We start from the raw sequence: 21,258 nt of genomic DNA, 5'->3' as shown, positions 1-21,258 counted from the left end.
CAGCGTGTGATGGGTTAGAGGCAGCCCTCTGTGGTCACCTATGAAAGAAAAGGAGGGCAGCAGACAGGAGCGGTAGGAACGATTTCTGTTATACCTCAAGTCAAGGGACAACATGGTATGAAGACTGGACCTTTGCTTCCTGAAGGAAGTCAGCTCAGGGATCCTCTAAAAGATTCAGCAGCAATCCACCACTGACCCTATGGGCTCGTAGTGGCAGCTGAGCTTCCTCACCCTTCTGCCCCCCAAAATGCCTCCTTAAAGTCACCCTCTACCTTTAGTTACGTGGGAGTGGAAGGAGAGGGTGAGGGTGCTGAGGGGAGGACTCGCACTTGTAAAGCTCGGTGCTGTTTAAAACGTTAGAGCTAGCGCGTGTTACTTCTAGTGCACTAACCTGAAGCGAAATGTTTGTCGCATTTCTTCCCTTTCATTCTGCTGAGGACAGAGGTGGAGTAAAGTGACACTAGAGACAGATTGGAAATGAAAGCCCTGCGTCTGAAGCTTGGCTGGGCAAGGGGCTTCATCCCAGAGGCCTTAGGGCCTCCAGCTCAACTCAGAGAGCCTGGCACTAGCATGTGACTTGTCTGGGGCCTTCGATTCGGTGGCTGGTTGGCAGGTGAGGCAGAGCAGCCATTCTCTATTTCTTTTTTTTTTTTTGTCTTTTTGCCATTTCTTGGGCCGCTCCTGCGGCATATGGAGGTTCCCAGGCTAGGGGTCAAATCGGAGCTGTAGCCACCAGCCTACGCCAGAGCCACAGCAATGTGGGATCCGAGCCGCGTCTGCGACCTACACCACAGCTCACGGCAACACCGGATCATTAACCCACTGAGCAAGGGCAGGGACCGAACCTGCAACCTCATGGTTCCTAGTCGGATTCGTTAACCACTGCGCCACGACGGGAACTCCCATTCTCTATTTCTAATAAGCGTTCGGATGATGGACCAACTTTAAGCAGCAGGGCTCTACTGCAGGTGAAGAAATGTGAGTCCTTACACTGTTAAAGATAAGTTTTTGAGACATTTAAACACTGGAATATTTATATGAAGTTGTTTCTGTATTTCCAGCTTCTCTTGAGAAACTGTGACAGCTAGTCACTCAGGGCTGGCATTCCTCTGGGGCAACAGGAAGCTGGAGCTGAGTGGCAGCTGCCCTTAGAAGGGACCTGTTTTCTAGTTTAAGCACACTAATCCCCACCCACCCCCGGCATTTCAATTTGCAACCCGCCATCCAATTTACTCAGAACTTTTGTTTTTGTTTTTTGTTTTTTTGCCTTTTTAGGGCCGCACCTGTGGCATATGGTGGTTCCCAGGCTAGGGGTTGAATCAAAGCTGCAGCTGCTAGCCTCCACCACAGCCACAGCAACATGGGATCCTTAACCCGCTGAGGAAGACCAGGGATCGAACCTGCGTCCTCATGGATGCTACTCAGATTCGTTTCCGCTGAGCCACGACGGGAACTCCGGAACTCTTGTTTTATAGAGGATAACTGGAGACCTAGAGTGAAGCTATGTGGCCAGGGTACCTGGTATGGCACATGGCACTCAGGGCAAGACTCAGGTGGTCGACCTGCAGTCAGGGTGAGTGGGAGGCATGCGAGTGAGTGGGAGGCCAGGGCCAGACCTCTGTGACCTGGACCTGTGCGGTGCGTCCAGGGAGTGGAGGGGGAAGGGGGAGCAGGCACGTGGCACCGGGAGGAAGGACTGCTGTCGTCAGTCACTGTCCCGCACAGCCAGGGCCACATGCACAAGTGAGAGCATCTCAACTCCAAGTGGACATTCAAAGAGAACCACAGAGTGTGTCTCTTGTTTCTCACTCAGATCGTTTATTAAGAGCAAAAGTCGGGCTGTCCCATCTGTGTGATATTGCAACATGAAAAGTCACATACATACCAAGGAGACCCCACAGAATCGAGAGCCTTTCAACAGTACAGAGCCATAGATTACAAAATTAAAATACAAATGATCCCCCCGATTTGGCAGGAAACACGTACAATATGAGGAGGCCTGGAATGGAAGGGCACTTGCTTTTCGATAAGGCAGTTACAAAACGGAAAAATAAAAACAAACCGCACCCCCGCCAACACTCCGATGGGCATAACACATAACAGACACGTGAAACAGGGATTCTGTACAAGCCTCTGTCATCAGCAAAGATGTGTTCGTTAGGCGAGAGCAACCGAAAGGCTTGTGCTTGAAGATGCAAGCTGGGTGAAGCAACGAGGGTAGACCACCCGGCCCGAAGAAAGGGCCCACCTTGCCCCTGGGTGGATTCCACCTCAAAACATGGGATCAATTTACCCTTCCTGACCATAAGCTTGGAAACAATCTGTCATGAAAGGAGAGGACTACAAAGGCACCCCTAAAGCACCATGCTTCCCAGGGCATGATCCTGAGTTCACCTGTCCTTCAGTTCAACGGCCTCTCTCCCTCACAGGGACAGGGCTGCGGATGGCAGGGCCACAGAGCTGTGTCTGTCCAAGTCAGGGTCACCGGAATTACCCAACCTCCAAGGGCCACCTGAAAGGCGGCCACTGACCACACGGCAAGTGTATTTCATGAGAATTTAGATTCTAGGACAACACCACATTTCCCGCCAGGACTTTTGAACCTTGGTCTGAAATTATAGGCTACTTCTATTCTCCCCTCCCCCGGTTTGGCAAACTCACCTGACTGCCTTCCTGATCTTTACACACAACCTTGCGTCCTACAAGTTGGTTCCCAGTCCCTGAGAGCCACGCTGGCCTTGCAAAACTCTGCTCAGTGGCAAGGTCTCCAGGATCCAAGGGCAGCTCACTTCAGGCTGGGTTACAGCTATGCTGCAAGTTGGAAACGAGTGCCCGGCAAGTCAGGAGGAGAGGCTGGCCCAGGTGGTGCCACCGCACTCAGGTAAGTAAACCCTTTCGAATTTCTGTTTCCTCATCCCTAAAAATTAATGACTAGGCAGCGGCAACCTTAAAGGACTTTCCAGCTTGGAAATACGGTACTTCTCTGACCCTGAGACGTGTGGTTCCCCCAAGTTCCTAAGCTTTGTTTTCTCGATAAAAACAATGAAGTGAAGTTGTTCTTGCAGGAATCTTAAGATACAAGCCCTCGGTGGCCGTGTAACCTTTCGATGCCACACAGAGCAATGACCACATTTTTAAATCTCCCCGCTAAAACTTTTCCTTAGAGATGAGAGCATCGGTTTTTGTGAGCCAAGCACAAAACTAAGGCCTCTTCTGTCTTCAGGTAAGTTTTAGCAGGCAGATAACACTTCCTCCCCCCGACCTCCCCCATCAGCTTCAGCAAGGTCAAGGAGTGTAATGAGCCTGATGGGGGTTCCGTGACATCTCCAACAAGGAACTGAATGGGCCCATACTCAGGGGAAGGACAGACAGCCAGGACACCAAGGTGTCTATCTGCTAGCTGCTCTTTCCAAAAGATAAGCACTGTGCCCTGGGACAGTGCCAGCAATGAGGTCCTTGGCCAACTAACGTGGCCCCCTACTGGGCAGAGGACTCAGATGGAAGTTATGGAGAACACAGAAAAGCCAGAGGTTTACAAAAATAGAACAGGCTTCCCCAGGAGGTAGTGAGTTCTCTGTCCTCAGAGGTGTTTAAGCCCAGGCTGCTCAAACCCTTGGTGGGCGGTCGTCAGCAGAATGTCAGCACCTATGGGGAGGCTGGACTGGGTGACTTAAAGGCCCTTTCCCAACTTTTGGATCTTGCCAGTCATGGTAATGACTGAGAGCCTTCAGCTGATTTCCACGCAGCAACAGCCCTGGGGTCCGTGGCCGGGCCCCACGGTGAGAGCCCTCTCCTACTTTCTGCTTTCCACCAGGCAGGTGCCCTGCGGGATATTAACAAAAAGCTCCCACAAAATAAACAGCTGAAATGCCAAGGTAGCTGCAACATTCCAGCTATAAACAGTTCTGAGTATCTGTTCTCTGGAAGACTAGCTGTGACTGTTTAGCCATGACAGGAACATCTAACAACTTGGCGGCTGTATCACATCAGTGAAATTCCTCTTCCTTTAACACCACCGATCTTGAATCCTTCAGTTGCTTTCTTTCAAGGGATTCAGCCAAAATCTTTTTCACACACTGTTGCCAACCTAAGGGTTCATTTGTTGAAATAAGAAGTTTTGTCCACTTGTTTTTTAAAGACCTTAAAAATGAAGCATCATGAGTAGCAGGATATTGACAATTCCGAGTGACAAGCTTCGGAGCGTATGAAAGAACCACACCAGGCCGGAACGGAGGCAGGAGCCGTGCTCTTAAGGCGCCAACACCAGTTCTGGAGTTTATATTCCAGTTTCGCCCAGGAGCACCAAGAGGGGAGAAGGCAATGCTGCAATGTTACAGGTGGAGCGAAGTGCAAGTCCTTGACAGGTGAGATACAAAGCCGCCCTCCCCAAACCCCACTGCTCCCTGAAGCCAGACCCGGTTGCTTTGGAGGGCCCACCATTTCTAACAGGCAGAACTCTCCTGCCCGCAGATGAAGCTGTGGGAAACTGCAGAAGAGGCTAAGGCAAGTGGCTTGGTGGTCTTATCAAAGAACAGATTTCTGCACACAAGAAAAAACATAAGTTCAGAGAGCTTTGTCTTTTCTCTCACCTGACATGTTTTCAAAGGTTGAAAAGACACCCACAACTTCCACTTTCCGAAGTACTTTAGAGGGAAGAGGGCCTGGGCCTGGAGTGCACACAGCATCCGGCTGAGGCGGGAGAGGTTCCCCAGGCTCCACGCAGGAAAAAAGCACTTGTACAGACACACAGGAAGAGATGGGGCCGAACACCACAGCTTCTTGTGCAGAAATGCCCTGCGGTCTCTCTCGACTGGGAACACAGATTTGCTTTTAAAGAAGCAGTGCCGTGACCTACACACCCACAGTTTTGGTTCAAACATCAGAAAGATACATTTTTCTTTCCCCTCAGTAAGATGTGGACATTTCCAGAGAGCTGGCTACCAATGCCTTAACCCCATCTGCCCCCAAAGGCCAGCCTGATGAGAAAACACTGCCCATGGCAAAGAGGGTTTGCTGTTGGATGTCTTCAAAGCCCTTCTAACTCAGCTTCTCAGGGAAAAACCAACACAAGCCACAGGCGTTTGAGCCTTCTTGATGCCTACCCACCAACAGCTTTCAGCTGTAAATAGTGAGACACTCTCTAAATATGTACTGAATCTCAATGACTAAAAACAGGCAGAGAGCTCACCGATGTGCCATTCACAGTCAGGTGTATGAAAATAAGACCCCCTCACAGTCTAGAGTTTGCTCTCTCTCTATTCATTTATACGTATTTTAAAAGGCTGCAATCTGCTAGACATGCACTGTGAACACTGGTGAAAGCGTAGCTGCAATGGGACCCACGGTGTTTTAGTGCGAGTGGTGGCCCCGTCTCCGTGCAGGGAAAGCATGCTCCACAGCACCAAGACCTCTGGGCGCTCCACCACCCTGCTGGGGGCGCGGCTGTTCTGACTTCTCTCTGTGGATGCTTAGACTCAGCCACCTGTGAGATATTAAAACTCCCTACCAGGCCAGGTTGTCCACTGCTGCTCATATTCTTTAAGGCTTAAGAACTCAGAACTAAAACTGAGTAAGACAGTGATACTTCTGACCACAGTATGTGTGGAGATGGTCAGAAATTAGAATTCAAGTCCTTTCTTCCCTTTTCTTCCCAATCCCTGTCCACACCCTCTGGCCCCCAACACAATGACTAGAAAATTTTGCAAAAGCATACTTCTGGATATAAAGCTTTGTTTTCAAAGGATACTTTGGCTTTGATAGAGAATCTGCGTCTTTAAACACACACACACACACACAAAATCAGGTAATTCCTAATCCTTTAAAAAAAATAAATTTTAGCAATCTTTCCCCCTAAAAGAGAGGCAAATTGCTCACAAAAATGAAAATTAGATGGCACTGACCTTTGTTGCTCAAACCCATGATTTGCTGTTGACCCCCAAGTCCAAGAAGTCACGGCCGGTCAGATTTTCTATCCCAGAGCTGGGCTTCTGAGCAGGAATCACACTGTCCTTGGCGGCCTCTTGTGGTTGTGAACTAAGTATTACTTCAGAAAAACATGAGCCCCAAACCACTAAATATCTCTCTTTGATAAGTATTTCTGGCCCAGGAGAATGGCTCAAGTCAAATACATAGCTTCACCCCGAAGAATGAAGCGTGGAGGGCACACAGAGGGCCAGGACTCCGGGGGCAGGAAGGGGGAAGGCCTCTGCACCAGTGTTTCTGGGGCCTCCACGAATGCAGTTTGGCGCCTGAGGCTGCCCTGCTGTCCTCGTCTGCCCTGAAACCTCCTGTCGGTGCATTAGGACTTCCTCCGCACTCTGGAAGTTAAGTGGTGAGCAACAGAAACAGCAGAGGTCTCAATACCTAGAGGTGGGAAGCAGATCATTATAAGACTGGCACTGTTAGTGACAGCTGGACCAGCCACCAAATACTGACTGAGTGCCTACTGTATGCAAGGCACAAGGCCGGTGAGGGGACCAGTGTCAAGCTGATTTGCTGATAAATGACAAAGCCTGCAACAAAGCGGGGTGTCTACGATCCCAGCAGACGTGCTCATACACCTCCACTGCCAGCCTCACCCTGCCACCGTTCCTGGGCTACACCTCACCTGTGGCAGTGTGGGACTGCAAGGTGCCTACCAAAGTATTTGTCCGTCTACATTTCCGGCAGAAATGACTTAATGCTTTGTTGAATGTGGCAGTACACTGCGTTTCTTTCCTTCTCATTCTGATCTTTTTTTTTTTCAGTCCAGTAGTTGCCTTAAGAGAAAGTCTGTGTATAACATGCTGAATCATGAGAATACAAGCCTCCTGACCGAAAAGATTTAGAGTATTCGCCATTCAAACATTTTTATTTACAATAAAATTTAACAGTCTTTATGGGTGTAGATGTAGCAGATGTCACCTGTGCACTAAGCATCACACCTCATTCCCCGGAGACGTGCTTCACCCTCACTCGAGCTGCTTGCCGCCCTCTGATTTCTGGTCCAGTCTACTCTTGTTACTCTTCACCATGTAGATGAAGTACGCCAGGGTCTCCTTTTCGTTCACGGGTATGTTCCTGAAGTGTCGACTGACAGTCTACAGGGGAGGGGGAAAAAGAGAGCCCGTTAAACTGTGTATAAGTCAGGGCCACAAATTCTACATCGTGCACAAGAGGAAAGGGCGAGCTGCTTCCAGAGCAATGGAGGCGGTGACGGTCCCTGCACAACTTCCTGCAATGCCACACAGCTCAGCATGCCCTGCCTTCCCAGGTGTAGGTGATGTGGTTTCCAGGCTGCCAAGAGCGGCACTTTAACCCACAACACTCCCAAGGTGCAGCTCCATTTCAGAGGCAGCCAACTGTCCATCATGGCAGAGGCTCAAGGTCTTCCCTGTGGAGGAAGAGACCGGGACTGCTCTGGTTGCCCAGCTGCTGCCATAACCGCTCTGGTCCTGGAACTGGGCCGAAAAGTGTTTTTTAAAAATTGTGTCAAATAACCAGCCAGTTGAACAGATGCTAAATGTCTGACCCGTCAAATCATCTACATAGTACATAACTACCTCTTGAAAGACACATCAGACCTGAAGAAAAACTCACCATTTACTATGCAGACCCGCTGCTCTGATTTATTTTACAGCTCCTGAGAATGCTGGTCTCCTCCTGCCCCACCTCATCCCATCCCACCCACTGGGGGCGGGAGGATGACACACTGGCAAGTGGGTAATGCTATCTTCAAGTAGGAAAGGCTTATGTGCTTCTATGTTTTATCTGGACGCTGGATAGTTAAGGAAAGGTTGATAGGAGTTCCTGTCGTGGTGCAGTGGTTAACAAATCCGACTAGAAACCATGAGGTGGTGGGTTCGGTCCCTGCCCTTGCTCAGTGGGTTAATGATCCGGCCCGGCGTTGCCGTGAGCTGTGGTGTAGGCTGCAGATGCGGCTCGGATCCCGAGTTGCTGTGGCTCTGGCGTAGGCCAGTGGCCACGGCTCCGATTCGACCCCTAGCCTGGGAACCTCCATATACCACAGGGCCCAAAGAAATAGCAAAAACACACACAAAAAAGAGGTTGATGAAAAAATGATGGGTCAGCAAGAAACCTCTAAAGGAAAGACCAACAACCAGTGGGGCAGTGAGGCTTTAAGAAAATCTCTGGATGGCCCGAGGTGTATAGCACAGACAACACCTGGAGTCAGGGAACTAGAACTACAGGGCAGTTGTCTCTGGATGGTAGGGTTGCATTTTTCTTTTCATCATTTTCCCAGCTTTCTACAAAAGGCAGAAAAACACGTTTAGAAAAGAAGGATGAGAGGAACCCCCACAAATGCAAGAGGACGGAAGTAGCTCGGCTCGAAGTCAGACTATTAAAATAAAGGCCAAAGGAGCACTCCCACCCCACGCCCAGAACTGTGTTAAGGATTCAGCGCAGGAGAAAACATTCTTGCACTCCTTTCGCTACAATAAATACTTCCATTACCAACATCATGGTAAAAGAAAGCGAGAAAAAAAACAAAGAAAGAAAAAGAGCTCCTAGAGAACACGAGTGAAGGTTCCGGGGTGATTAATCTGACACACCCCATGTGGAGAATGGAACATATCTAGAAAGAATCTTGCAAAACAAGATTCAAATAGATGAACAAACAAAAGAATACCCAGGACTTCGAATCAGGAGTCTTGAGATTCCAACCTATCAACCTGCTGTGTGATTTTAAGCAAGTCCTTTCTTTTCTCTGTGCCCTGGTTTCTTTTATGGAAACCAGGCCATTCTAGGTCTAAAGCTGGGGGATTCCAAACTGCGTAAAAGAGGAAAGAGGAAGTTGCTTCCAGAGCTCTGGAGGGGATTATGATCAACAAACACACAGAGCCGTAGGGAGAGTCAAGGTCACCGTCAGAAGCGCAATGCTGGCTCTCCCTCTTCTGAGGGCAATTTTGTCCACCTACTTCTGCTAACTGGGCCTTATTGAAGCCTGGTCTGGTCTGCAATTTGTAGTGTCGTTTATAACGTCGGAGAGTGTTCACCTGCAGCTGGAACAGATCAACCTAGAAAGAAGAGGAGAAACACATGATCCATCGCCTGACCAGCCAGGCCGCACCGAGAGCCCACTATGTGCCTAGCACTACACCAGGTAGGGTGGGGATAGAGAGGACTGCAAAGAAGTCTTAGAAATGGCCACTGCTGACTAGTAGGCTGGGAGGACAGAACAGTGGAAACAGAATTCTGGCCGGGGAGGGGTGGTCCCAGAAGGCTGATGGTGGTGATGAAGCTTTCACTAAGGAGAGGCAGCGCTTAGAAAGGCAGTGAGGAACAGAGCTAGAATAGGGAATGAGAGAAGGCCATGCACGCAGAAAGCCAGGAGGGGAACAGATGGGCTAGGGGGTCAGAGGCGCTCATGATGGGTTTTAAAGGTAAGCCAGGCTAGGAGCACGTCTTGACAAGCAGGAGCTATCCAAGCTTGGAGGTACTGTTCCAGGGCTGGATCTGCTGTGGTTTGTAGGAAGATCGATCGGGACAGGGCGGGAAGTGGGGGCGGGGGAGAAGGGTGTGGCAGAGGAAGATGCTATGGCAATGATCCAGAAATGAGACGGTGGAGTTGAGCTCAGGAGGGGTGGTGATGCTAGTGGCAGGCAGCAGGCGTGGAGGGCAAAGGTAAAAGCAGACGGACGTCCTGGAGAAAGACAGGCCAGAGCTGGGCAGACTGGACAGAGGGGCATGAAGGAGGACTGAGGGAAGCGCCGCTGTTCTCAAACCGTTCTCCGCTAGGCGCAGCCTTCCAGTACGAGAATCCTTAACATCCCTCCAGGGAAGCTCAGAGCGACCGCAGCGAGTGGGAACATCAGGCTGGGGTCAGGGTTTCTGCCGATGACTGGGTAACAGAGGGGAAAGGGCCCTCCTTTTTTTTTTTTTTTTCTAACAAAGGAAGAGAGGAAAGCTGCACAGTCATGAAATATTGAAGGCCCAGAAAGTTGGGCTGCCTTTACCTGCCTCTAAAAGAGATGTTCTTGCTTCAGGCAGGTGGAGAGCACTTAAAAAACAAAATGAATGATCAATATGAGGGACCAAAGTCCTTCATTCTTTTCAAACATTCCTCAAATCTTTTTTTTTTTTTTTTTGGTGAAAAGCATTTAGAAAGTGAATACATCCATTTCTTTGTAAAATAATAATAATGCTAAAGGCATTAGAAAGATACGGTACACCAACGCTAGAAAAGGGGACACAGGGAGGGGCAGAGGGAAAGGACCGTATTTCCAAAGGTTTCCTTGGCCTCTGCAGACAAAGGCCCGCCTACTCTTTCTATTCCCACACAGTCATTTTCACTCTGAGTGCTAACAGGCGGTTGCCTTATGAAATATTCATGCGTCAAATATTCAATGTACATTATAAACGGTTCTTCTTTTGCTGAGTCTTAAGTGAAAACAATTTAGAGAGAAAAAAATCGAATATTCCTTCCTGTAGCCTTGCTTAATAGATAGTGGCACCTTCATGGAAAGGCAGTCTTCTGGTTTGAGAAGCCAAGGGCTTATGGTCTAGTGCAATGGTTCTCAGCAGGGGATGATTCTGTCCCCCAGAGGACACTTACAATGTCTGGAGACATTTTTGGATGGTCACGACTCAGGGGGTGGTGTGCCTGGTACCTAATGGACAGAAGCCAGGGATGCTATGAGGCATGGGACAGCCCCACCACAAAGAATGATCTGGCCCCAAGTGTCGACAGTGCCAGGGTTGAGAAACTCTGGGCCAGTGTAACTGACCTTGGACTAGGTCTTTGGGAACAAGCCTAGAGCAGGAATCAGAGCTGGTAGAACCTGACAACTCAGGTTCTTTATTTCACAGACCAGAAAAGAGAGGGAAGTGACTTCCCCCAATCCACAGACACACAGTCTCCAACTTTAAGGGGAAAACAAAGTTTTACAAATCTGGACAGGGTGGTTGTATTTAAGCACTTGTCAGGGGCTTCTTGCAGAAAGGCAGCACGGCTTACTAGAGAGGGCACTAGACTAGAGCCCCCAAACTGTGTGACTGAGTGTCTGTAACACGGTGGGGCAGTTGGACCAGCTGATTTCTAAGCTTCCAGCTCTCAGACTCCGTATTACTGGGATTCTACGATTCCCTTTTCAAATAAGCCACAGCAACACCAGGGGACTAGAGTTACCTCATAGACAGCCCAGGCGAGGGAAGGATCAGATCAGAGCCCACCCTTCCTGCCTTCTCAAACTGCCGTGTTGGGCTTTTACCTCGGGAATGTCTGTGTCGTGCTCAGGAGAGTCTCCACCATCGTCACTTGTCTTCCTCTTCCTTTTATTTCGTACACTCTGGATGAAGTTTTTGTGGAAATCGCAGATATATAGGTGCCTTACCTGATGGAAAGCAGATTAAAGTCAGAGTTGTCAATCCCATGGAAACAGCACCAGGTACCTGTCAAATTCTGGAGCTTCTCTTCTTCGAGAGGCATTGGAGAAACAGACGGGAGAACCATCATTTCCACAAGTTTACTACAGAGTTGCACAAGGAGACCCCCTCCAAGAGAAGGCTACCATCACACTAGGCGGTGCACCATAAACCAAGTCCCCTGAATGGTAAGGACAACAAATGGTGCCGACGTGGCCAAGGGCAAGGGCCCTGCAGCTGTGCTAGCCCGGGGGGAGGCCTGACTTTGTAGGTCGTAGGTAGACAAGAAGCATCCCAGATGGGAAGAGCCAAGACTTAAGTTTCAAGCGAGGCTGGCAGAATGCGTGTCACTTAGGTGGAGGTGACTGCCTGTGTAGGAGCATCATGAGACATCCAGGCGTGGGGGCCATGAGAACAGCTTAGACATTCAGACAAGACAGAGTCCCCACCCTCGCCCCCCAGGGTTTTGAAGAAGGGCGTAAGGCAACATTTTCAGATCTGGAGGAGTTATGAACTTCCAACGAGCTGGAACACATTGGCCCTGGGAGCATGAAAGAAGGGACTGTGGTAAGGGTAGGCGGGACATCCTACTTCACGTTGACAATAGCTATGATGACAGCTCTCTGAACAACTTTCTCTCTGTGTATCAATTTATAATTCCTGCATCATCACACAAGTGATCCACAGAGAAGTGGGAAGAGGTGCAGAAACTGTCACAAAGTGGAACCACAGAAAAGAACCTGGATACTAACTAGCACTGATTTTCTAATGCAGGCTGGAGGCGTGATAGTAAGTGAAGGCGGCAACCACAGCTGAGATGGGAAGAACGTGTTTTTATTAAGAATAAAGTACCGGGGTGGCTGGAGGAGCTATTCAAAAACCTAGCAAACTGAATGCCTGTGTAAATGACTTGGGGTTGTTGACACTGAACCAGATGTTGCACAAATGTTCTTGAGAGACTTCTGAATTTCTTCCTCAAATGCTTAAAGATAAAAGGAAGCTGATAGGAAACCAGTGTAATTAATTCAGGCCTTTTCATGGAGAAAATAATGAAAATTGCTTTTTATTCAGATGAATTAGTACCTTCATGTGGTTGGATTAGTGAGTCAGGAGTAGCTTTAAGTTTATTCTGTGATGGTGTCTTGCAGAGACTGCAGGTATCCAATAAATGCTGTTGCACCTCCAAGCAGCTTAGGCCAGGAAAAGTCCCATTTACATATGGTGACAAATTGGAATAGCTTTGCCAGATTCCACTCTGTCAAAGGACTTTCAGACACAGCATGTGTCATGGTTTCAAAGAACCCCGTCTAATTGATGTACAAACTACTGGACATGCTTTTATCAGGGAAGAAAGCACACTCACAGCACACTCCACATCCCTGATAGGAAGCTGGCTCTCATGTTAGCTAGTTCCACATGTAAAATCTGAGAGACTAAGCTGTCCCTCAGATTCACAGAGTGACAGACTTGGAAAAAGAATGGGCAGAAGAAGAGATTCCTAAAGCTGAGGCTGGGAGATTCCAGGTCGAGATACCAATCACCAGGGAAACTCCCTGGGCTTCCATCTCATTTTACAGAGGGGTAAAGGGAAGCCACCCAGAGTGAGGAAATGACCTGGCCAAGGTCATCCAGGCCTTCTGACCCCTGGCACAGGTCCCTTCCTTACTGCAACATTTTCCTCATACTGTTCTCCACTTCCACTTTTCTCTCCGGATAAAAGCAGATCTATGTTAAGTGAAGGGATGTTTGAAAGCATGTTATATCTTTTTTTTTTTTGCTTTTGCTTTTTAGGGCTGCATCCTCAGCATATGGAAGGTCCCAGGCTAGGGGTCTAATCGGAGCTGTAGCCGCTAGCCTATGCCACAGCCACAGCAATGCCAGATCTGAGACGCATCTGCAACCTACACCACAGCTCACGGCAATGCCAGATCCTTAACCCATTGAGCAAGGCCAGGATTGAACCCGCAACCTCACGATTCCTAGTCGGATTCGTTTCCTCTGAGCCACGTCAGGAACTCCCAAAAGCATGTTGTATCTTAATAAATCACAGAACACTGCCAATACCTACGTGAAAGGAGTTAAAACGGACTGAGTTGTATTTAAGGTGCCATTATTTAAAAAGGTTCTCTCCTAGACCCTTTTACAAGATAAATAGTCATTATTCCTCCCTACCATTTTCAAGTACATACTGGCTTTCAGAAATTTCAGAGCTCAATGGCCTTTGGGGAGGTGGGGGTGGAGGAAGGGAGGAGGGTGGTGGAAAAGGCTCCAGGGTTTTTTTTTTTTCTGTTTCACTTTCTGCAACAGCTAAAAATTCTTGTAACACAGCAGTTACTTAGAATTGAATTCCTGCCCAAGCCTGTGAGAATGAAATAGAATCCCTTTCAGAATTAATGACTCTACAACACCACCTTGAAACAAACTGTGAGTGATTCCACCTCAAAACCCTACTCCTTCAAAAGCATTACCTTTTGGGAACCCTAGTGCCAGGCTCAGGCTGCCTCTCTTCCAGCACATGTGAAATGGTCAACATGACCCAACAAAGATTTTCCAGTGGGGTTACCGGGAAAATGGAGCCTCAGTTACAGCAGCACAACTGTTTGAATGGTGGGTTTGAAAGAACAGGGAATTTCTTTTTCTTTTTTAAGAGTGTAAAATATTATTATAAGCTGCTCAAGTAAAGGCTCCCAACAACCTACACAGTAGGTGGGCAGTGTTTCCATGAGGATGAATTCATTCCTGTCTTAGAATTAAGCATTTCACTTCAATACATGTCCTAATCAAGGCCACTGTAGGGTCTAGCCAGTCGTTCATGCAGATGAATTCCTTTCATTCATTTATTCATTTACTGATAGAGATTTGTAGTAAGAAAGCTATCAACTCACCCTCAATCATTTAAAAATAGCATCTTTCCATTCAAGAGTTGCAAATATAATTGTTAAAAAAACAGGGGGGGGGGGTGGAAGGGAAGAGTCTAGAAGAAAGGGCAGGGAAATTTTTTTTATTCATTAAAGATGTGGTTATGCATTGGGCTTGCAGGTAAATCAGACAATGGAGTTAAGAATTTAACCAGCCTCACAGGTGCTGTGTGACTTTGGCACCATCACTTCCTATCTCTGAGCCTCAGTTTCAGTTTCAAATCAGAGGTGGACAAGTGAGGGTGCTTTCAGTTTAAGGAACAATCTCTGATCCCCCCAAGAGCGAAGAAACTTTGGTTCTAGAAGAGAATGGATGTGAAGCACTTAGCCGGTCTACCCGAATATTAAATACCCCTCTAACTCATTTCCAATTCCTAATCACCAGGCAGACACAGAAGACTTGCAGCAACAGATGTCAAACTAAAAAGTTCTCAATTGGTTGACAATAGGCACATCTTTAGAATAGTTAACTGGTGAAGTGGTGGAATCACACAGGAAAAGTTTTCTATTCAAATTTAAATTACCCACCCCACCCTCCCCGGCATTTCTAAAGAAGTGAACCCTATAAACATGGATTTTCTTCCTTCCAGTCACTTCGACTGCCAGAGCCACCTCCCAAGAGCAGGTCTCGGCCCTAGTGCTGCCACATCCTTGAAAATCCCATTTCTCCACCGCTGCCTGCGAAGCGGCGAGCCTGGTGACCCTCTGCGGCAACCGAGGCCGCCGCATACAGGGAAGTAACTGCCACCTTTCCGTTTTGGAAGGAATCACAGGGATCCGGGAAGAAGGGAGAAGTTGGAGGAGAGCCGGCTCCCTTCATCACCCCTCCCTAATACCTGCTCCTTCAGGGGCCAACGAAATGAAGCCACCTCTTCCTGCTCCCCTATCTAAACCAAATAAACGAGCTAAAAACTGGTGTCAAATCCTCTCGGGCGGGAAGGGTCCTCCGAGCCTCCCGCCACCAACCTCCCGGATTTGGGCAGAGCCCCAGTTAGAGCTCGAGCGGCCTCTGCAAGCCGGAGTCCAACTCCTCAGTGTGCAGATAAAGGGCGGCGAGGCCCAGGGCGGGGAGGGCTCCCGAGTCCCGCCCGCAGCCCCGGGCAGCGGCCGGAGAGCGGCCCGGCGCGGGGGCCCAGGCGGGGGTGGACTCACGCTCTTGTCGATGTCCAGCTTGAGTTTCTTCTGCGAGATGCTCTTCTGGACCCTCTTGCTGAAGGAGGCGTTGCCCGCGGGCCGGACGCAGCGCTCGCCGTCCTCGATGAGGCAGCAGCTCTGGCCGTAGCCCGGGGCGGCGGCGGGGGCGGCGGGGGGCCCTTCGCGGCTGTCCTCCTCGGTGCTAAAGCCGTTCATTTCCCCGCCCCGGGCCGGCCCCTCTGGGGGAGGGTCCCCCGCAGGCCACTCCGCGGCCGCGCTCCCCGCGGGGCAGGTCGCCGAGGCCCCCGCTCTCGAGGGTCCCAGAGTCCGTCTCCAGACGAGGCGCTGCCCTGCCCCGCGCCAGGGAGGCCCCGCTCCGCTCCGACGCGCTCCGGGTCCTTCGGTGCCCGGCCCCGCGTCTCCGCCGAGCCCCTTCCTCTCCGCTCGCGGCGCCGGGGTTGGCTCCCGCGGCTCGCAGGGCCCCGCCGGGAGTCACCCGGCGGCGCCTTCTGCCGGGGGCCCTGAACCGTTACCCTTCGGCGAGGACGTCCGAGAGAACGTCCCAGGAAGAAGCCGCTCCCCGGGGACCCCGGGCCGGGGTTGCCAGGGGGTTCCGAGGGCCCCCGCCGGCTCCCGCCTTCTTTCGGCTGCTGGGCAAACTCGCCACTGGGCAGCTCTCCCGGGGTGGCGCGGCCTCCCCGCGCGGGGCCCGGCCTCGAACCCGCGGCGCCCGGGCCCCGCGGAGCGTCGAGCCCGCCCCACCCCTGCAGCAGCTCGGCTGCGCCCCGAGTCCCGCGGCAGCCCCTGGGCCGCCTGGCCGCCGCCCGCCCAACGCTCCGCACCACAACAGTTCGCTCCCCCGCCCTCCGCGGGACAGCGGAAGTCCCGCCGCCGCACGCCCATTGGTGGCTTTCTCCATCTGGGCGGGGCCATCGCCGCCGCTGGCGCGTCCCATTGGGCGCCATCACCGCCAGTCCCCGGCGCCTGGCTACTTCCTGGACTCTGCTGGGATGGGTTCAAAGTAGAGAAAGTGGAAAAGGGAAGAGTTCCCCGGGTGAGGGAGGGGAACCGGGCCGTAGACTCTTCGGGCTCGGGGAGGATGGTGAGCAGGGTCCCGGTTGGACCGAGGGCCCCACTCTGGAAACAGAGGATCACTTCGGGAGCGGACAGAGTACAGACGTGGGCGGGGGCACGGAGGGACATATACACGGAGGGCATGTGAGGGGGGACCTAGAGAGAAGAGAGGTACTGTCATGAGAGGGACAGACTGGGCAAAACGGAAGGACCAGGGCCTGAGGACCTGCAGAGCTGCAGGAGTTAGGGTGCGTGAAACAGGACAGAAGGACAGCCATGGCGGGAAAGACAGGGGGACAATCGGAGCAGATACAAGGAAAGACGTGCGGAAGAGGTGAAGGTGGGTGGGTGTCTGATGGCGGGTCTTGAAAGATAGTCAGAAGCTTGTGGGTGGCGGACCCTCGCCCACTGCGGAGACAGGGACTGGCTGGGTCTGCTCGGAAAGAGGAGAGGGGGAAGGGAACCCGAGGGGCTTGGGTGACCCTTCCGCTGGGAAGAATCGGAAGTCGAGATAAGGTCTAGAGGGTGGACTAGGCGAACCGCGGTAAGAGGAGGAGCTGCGGAGGAAAATGCAGAAAGGATGGGCCAATCTCGGCAAGGGGAAGTGCTTGCTGTATTTTGGGCCCTCCCTGGAGCTCTGTAAACTGTAGCTCCTATGGCTTTAAGCCTCCGGGTTTATCCTGGAGGTGACCGCGCCCTGAGGAGCCCCAGCGCATGGGGTTCGGTGCTCAGGGCGTCACACACACCCAGCGCCGCAGGAAGAGCCTCTAATCTAGCATGCCTAGTCAGGCCACCTCTCCATTGGTAGCCTGGGGACAAGTGAGGGCCAAAGGCCCGAGGAGACTAGCCCAGGATCTTGCAGTCTTTCAGGACTGGGCAGCATTTGTGGGGACGGGGGTTGTGCGGGGGAAGGAGAGTGAAGGGGAATGTGACCGGGAGTGTTAGGGAAGCACGTGTCCCTATTTTGGTGGTACTAGGCGGCACTGAAGAGGCTTCTGGTTTGTGTCTTGTAGCAAAGGGGAAGCTACCAGATTCCATGTTGAGAAGCAAATGCCCTGTGATCTTCAGTTTTCCTCACTGGCCTTAAACGTATTTGTACCCTCTAGCCTGGTAATTTCACATATGGGATAGCCATTTCAGGAAATTGGCCTGCGGGAGGAAATTTTAAACACAACAATGTTCGTTATGGGATTAATTATAACAGGAAAAAAAATGTAAATGCCTGAACGTTCCACAAGGGAAGTGGTTAAATCAACAACCTAACATCTTCAGAATGAGATATTTTGCAGTCCCTTTATGATGCCTTCAACCTTTAAGGTAGCTTCAACATCAGTGTGAACAGGTTCTAAATATGACAATTCACCATTGACTCGTCAATGAAGAGTTGATGAGTTGGAGAAATGCTTTATGTTAAGTTTGAAATGCAGGATACAACTTTGCATATGTGTGTACATCTATGTTTAAAACAACAAAGAAAAACGACTATTTGTGCATAAGAAATACGCCAAAGTCCTAACAGTAATTATTTTGGGGTGGTGGAAATATGATTGATATTCTTCTCTTTTTATTCTACCTTTGCATTTTCCCCAACAAGCATTTCTTCCCTTAACAGTAGGGAAAAAATACAATAAAAAATTAATGGCAAAAAGGCAAGTTTAATAGGATTCTTCCCTCAGCGTTCATATATTCAAAAGTAAATTATTGAGCAAATAGTGTACATTCATTTCAGGCTTGGCCACAGGAGGAAGATGAAATAGAATCCTTGCCTTAAAAGAGTATATGTTCTAGCAGGGGAGCTGAGACATGCACACAGGAAACAGCTGGGTATCCATACAAGGCAGTGTGCGATGTTGGTATCAAAGTTGAGAGGTATGGATAAGAGCCCTTCCATTTCCCACGTATATTTTTTTCAAAACAGCATTTGCATCCAGCACCAGACTCCCGCAGTACATACACACAGTTTCTTCAGCACCACTCCCCCCACACTACCCCTCTGGCTGTGGAGGGGGATGGGGGCCTTTTTTTTGGATGCTCTCTCAGCCCCAGGGGTTCTGTCTGCTCCTTATAACTGTTATTCCTGTATTCTTTAGAGTTCTCTTCTTTTTCCCTCTGGGCAGCGATAGAACTGGGCAGTGACCCAATCCACTGCAGTGACCCTTGACCCATAAACTGCTGTGCCACAAGAGAACCTGGAGTTCTCTTTACTTCTTAGCAGGCAGTGTCTCCTTACTGTAGTCCCCTGTTCTGATGAATAAATCTCTATATTAACCTTTCCCTGTTCAAATTACTGTGTGGTTTCTCTCATAATTATGCCTAGCCTCTACATATTTTTTTTGTTGGTGGGGGCGGGGGGGGGGGGAATGACACATGCTTTTAACCATCCTTTACATACAATTTTGTAGTCTTTCTTCAAGGAATGTTTTATCATAAGCTTTCCCCATGTTATTATATAGATTGGTTCCAAGTAGCAATATATGGGGAAAAAATTCCGATCCCCTTGTTGGGGAAGTAAATCTGTAACTTTAGAAAGCAGATATAAATAAATATTCAGATATTGAGGGAATGGATACAGGAGAGACGCTTCTGTGATTTTGTTCTGCTTTCTGTAGGATTTAAGAGTCTGGAAATGGCCCAGATAATCTGACTTGCTACATTTATAAGTTTAGGTAATTAATTTATAACCATTGCTTAAGTGCTTAGAAAGATCTGGCTGTTTAGATGTGTAAGTCTGCCCTGTTGGGCATTTAAAGTGTTTGAAAAAATCAGGCATATTAAATTTGTAATTGTAGCCTGAAATGTCTAAGGAAATCTGATTAATTAAGGCTGTAAGTCTGTTAAATGTTTGAGGACTGAATCTACTAAACTTAAGAATTAATTTAATAGTAATCAAAGAACAAGTGAAAGTGATTATTCTTATCTTTATATGAAAAATTACTAGATTTGCAATGGAATAGCAAGATTTGTAAGCTGAACCTAAAGCCTTTAAGAAAAGCTAGGTTTTAAAATGAGCAACTTGGAGTTCCTGTTGTGGCTCAGCAGGTTATGAACCCAGCTAGTAACCATGAGGATGTGGGTTCACCTCCTGGCCTTGCTCAGTGGGTTAAGGATTCGGTGTTCCTGTGAGCTGTGGTTCAGGTCGCAGATGCAGCTGGGATCCTGTGTTGCTGTGGCTGTGGTGTAGGCCAGCAGCTACAGCTCTCAATTGAGCCCTAGCCTGGGAACGTCCATGTGCTGCAGGTGTGGCCCTTAAAAAAAAAAAAGGCAAAATAAACAAATAAAATGATCAACTTGAGTCAGTAACTATAACATTCTTTATACCTATCCCCAGATATTTAAAATTGTACATCAGGAGTTCCCTGGTGGATTAGCAGTTAAGGATTCAGTGTTGTCACTGAGTAGTCCATCCCTGGCCAGGGAACTTCCACATGCTGCAGGTGTGGCCCAAAAGAAAAAAATCGCAGGTCGATAACCCCCAACTTTACAGATCCTAGTTGAGACCTCTCTTCTGAGCTCCAGATAACAACATTCAGCTCTTTGCTTGGAAAGCTCCAGAGGCATCACAGACCAAGAAGACATTCAAGTTAACCTTCTCTGGCTCCCAAATCCATAAACTGCACCCTGCACTACCCTTGATCTCCCTTCCTCTCACCCCACTCCAAGCCAACCCATCATCGAGGCACCTTCTTTTATTTCCAGTAGATATTTACAATCTGTGCCTTTTGCTTCATTTTCTGCAGCCAGCAGCCCACTCCAGCCCAGCATCGTCTTTTGCCTAAAGTGTTTCACTGGCTCTGACCTGGTCCCTAAATCACTCTTTCTCTAGGGAGCCTCTACACAAAGCAGACCATACCACACCCTCTTTAAGGCCCCTTGCCAGCTTCCCAGTGCACCAGCTTCCCAGTGTGTTCTCAAAGTGCCCCTTGCCATCTCCTTGCCTCAACTCTGTCTTTCTTCCTGAAGCTCCTCGAATTAGCCAAGCTCCTTCCTACCTCGAAGTTTTTGAATTGGCAGTTCCATCTTCCTGGAATACTCTTCCTCCTGCTCTTCTATGGCTGGCTCCATCCTTCAAGTCTTAATTTTTTTTTTTTTTTTTTTGCTTTTAGGGCTGCATCCTCGGCATATAGAGGTTCCCTGGCTAGGGGTCAAATAGGAGCTACAGCTGCCAGCCTACACCACAGCCAAAGCAATGCAGGATCCGAGCCGCATCTGTGACCTACACCACAGCTCATGACAATGCCACATCCTTAACCCACTGAGCGAGGCCAGGGATAGAACCTGCAACCTCATGGCCCCTAGTTGGGTTCATTTCAGCTGGGTCACTGCAAGAACACCCAAGTCTAAATTTAAATGTCACCTCCCCAGAAAGTCTTCCCTGATTAAGAGCAGCTGGTTTCCCCTTGCCCATCTCTGTTCTCTATTCAGTATCTTTTCTTTAGCATTCATTACAATATGCAATTCATCTCTTTTATTATTGTTGTTGTTGTTGTGTGACTGTCTCTCCCATTTCATTATAAGCTCCATGAAGGCAGGGACCATGTCTGTATTATTTGTCGCCGTGGCTCCAGTGCATACAACAATTCTCCAGTGCTGGTGGGTGGCTACCAGAGTAGGGACTCAGTTAACACTTTTTCAATAAATTAAATATATTCAACAATATCAAGATATTTACTTATTTACTTATTTATTTGGTTGCACTTGTGGCACATGGAAGTTCCCAGGCCAGGGATCAAACCATAGCAACAACCCAAGCTACATCAATGACAAGGCC

At 49.4% G+C, this 21,258-nt stretch overlaps 1 protein-coding gene across 5 annotated transcripts; it reads right to left on the bottom strand.

Annotated features, from left to right (window-relative positions):
• Positions 1 to 1,796: 1,796 nt before the first annotated feature.
• Positions 1,797 to 15,634, bottom strand: SAP30L (SAP30 like). 5 transcript variants are annotated; one of them, XR_007134070.1, is made up of 5 exons: positions 15,435 to 15,634; positions 11,211 to 11,333; positions 8,919 to 9,017; positions 4,590 to 7,079; positions 1,797 to 4,087 (listed from the first exon to the last, which is right to left on the bottom strand). XR_007134070.1 is itself a non-coding variant. In XM_047773135.1 (4 exons), the coding sequence occupies exons 1-4, from the start codon at positions 15,630 to 15,632 to the stop codon at positions 6,951 to 6,953; spliced, it is 549 nt and encodes a 182-aa protein (XP_047629091.1). In that variant the 5' UTR covers positions 15,633 to 15,634; the 3' UTR covers positions 1,797 to 6,950. The 5 variants fall into 5 exon arrangements, 1 of the variants encoding a protein (XP_047629091.1); XR_007134054.1 differs by having other exon boundaries at positions 1,797 to 4,810; positions 5,901 to 7,079; XR_007134075.1 differs by having other exon boundaries at positions 1,797 to 4,539; positions 5,901 to 7,079.
• Positions 15,635 to 21,258: the final 5,624 nt, after the last annotated feature.

Source organism: Phacochoerus africanus, chromosome 1, assembly GCF_016906955.1.
Source record: "Phacochoerus africanus isolate WHEZ1 chromosome 1, ROS_Pafr_v1, whole genome shotgun sequence".
Classification (NCBI taxonomy): domain Eukaryota; kingdom Metazoa; phylum Chordata; class Mammalia; order Artiodactyla; family Suidae; genus Phacochoerus; species Phacochoerus africanus.
This window is presented reverse-complemented; position numbering and strand designations above follow the sequence as displayed.

Bases quoted from the DNA above. Each gene is read 5' to 3' on its own strand.
- SAP30L (XM_047773135.1), bottom strand. From the start codon at position 15,632: ATGAACGGCTTTAGCACCGAGGAGGACAGCCGCGAAGGGCCCCCCGCC. The intron at 11,334-15,434 runs GTGAGTCCACCC...GCTTTCCATCAG, and splicing joins AGCTGGACATCGACAAGAGC to GTAAGGCACCTATATATCTG. The intron at 9,018-11,210 runs GTAAAAGCCCAA...TCTTCTTTCTAG, and splicing joins ACGACACAGACATTCCCGAG to GTTGATCTGTTCCAGCTGCA.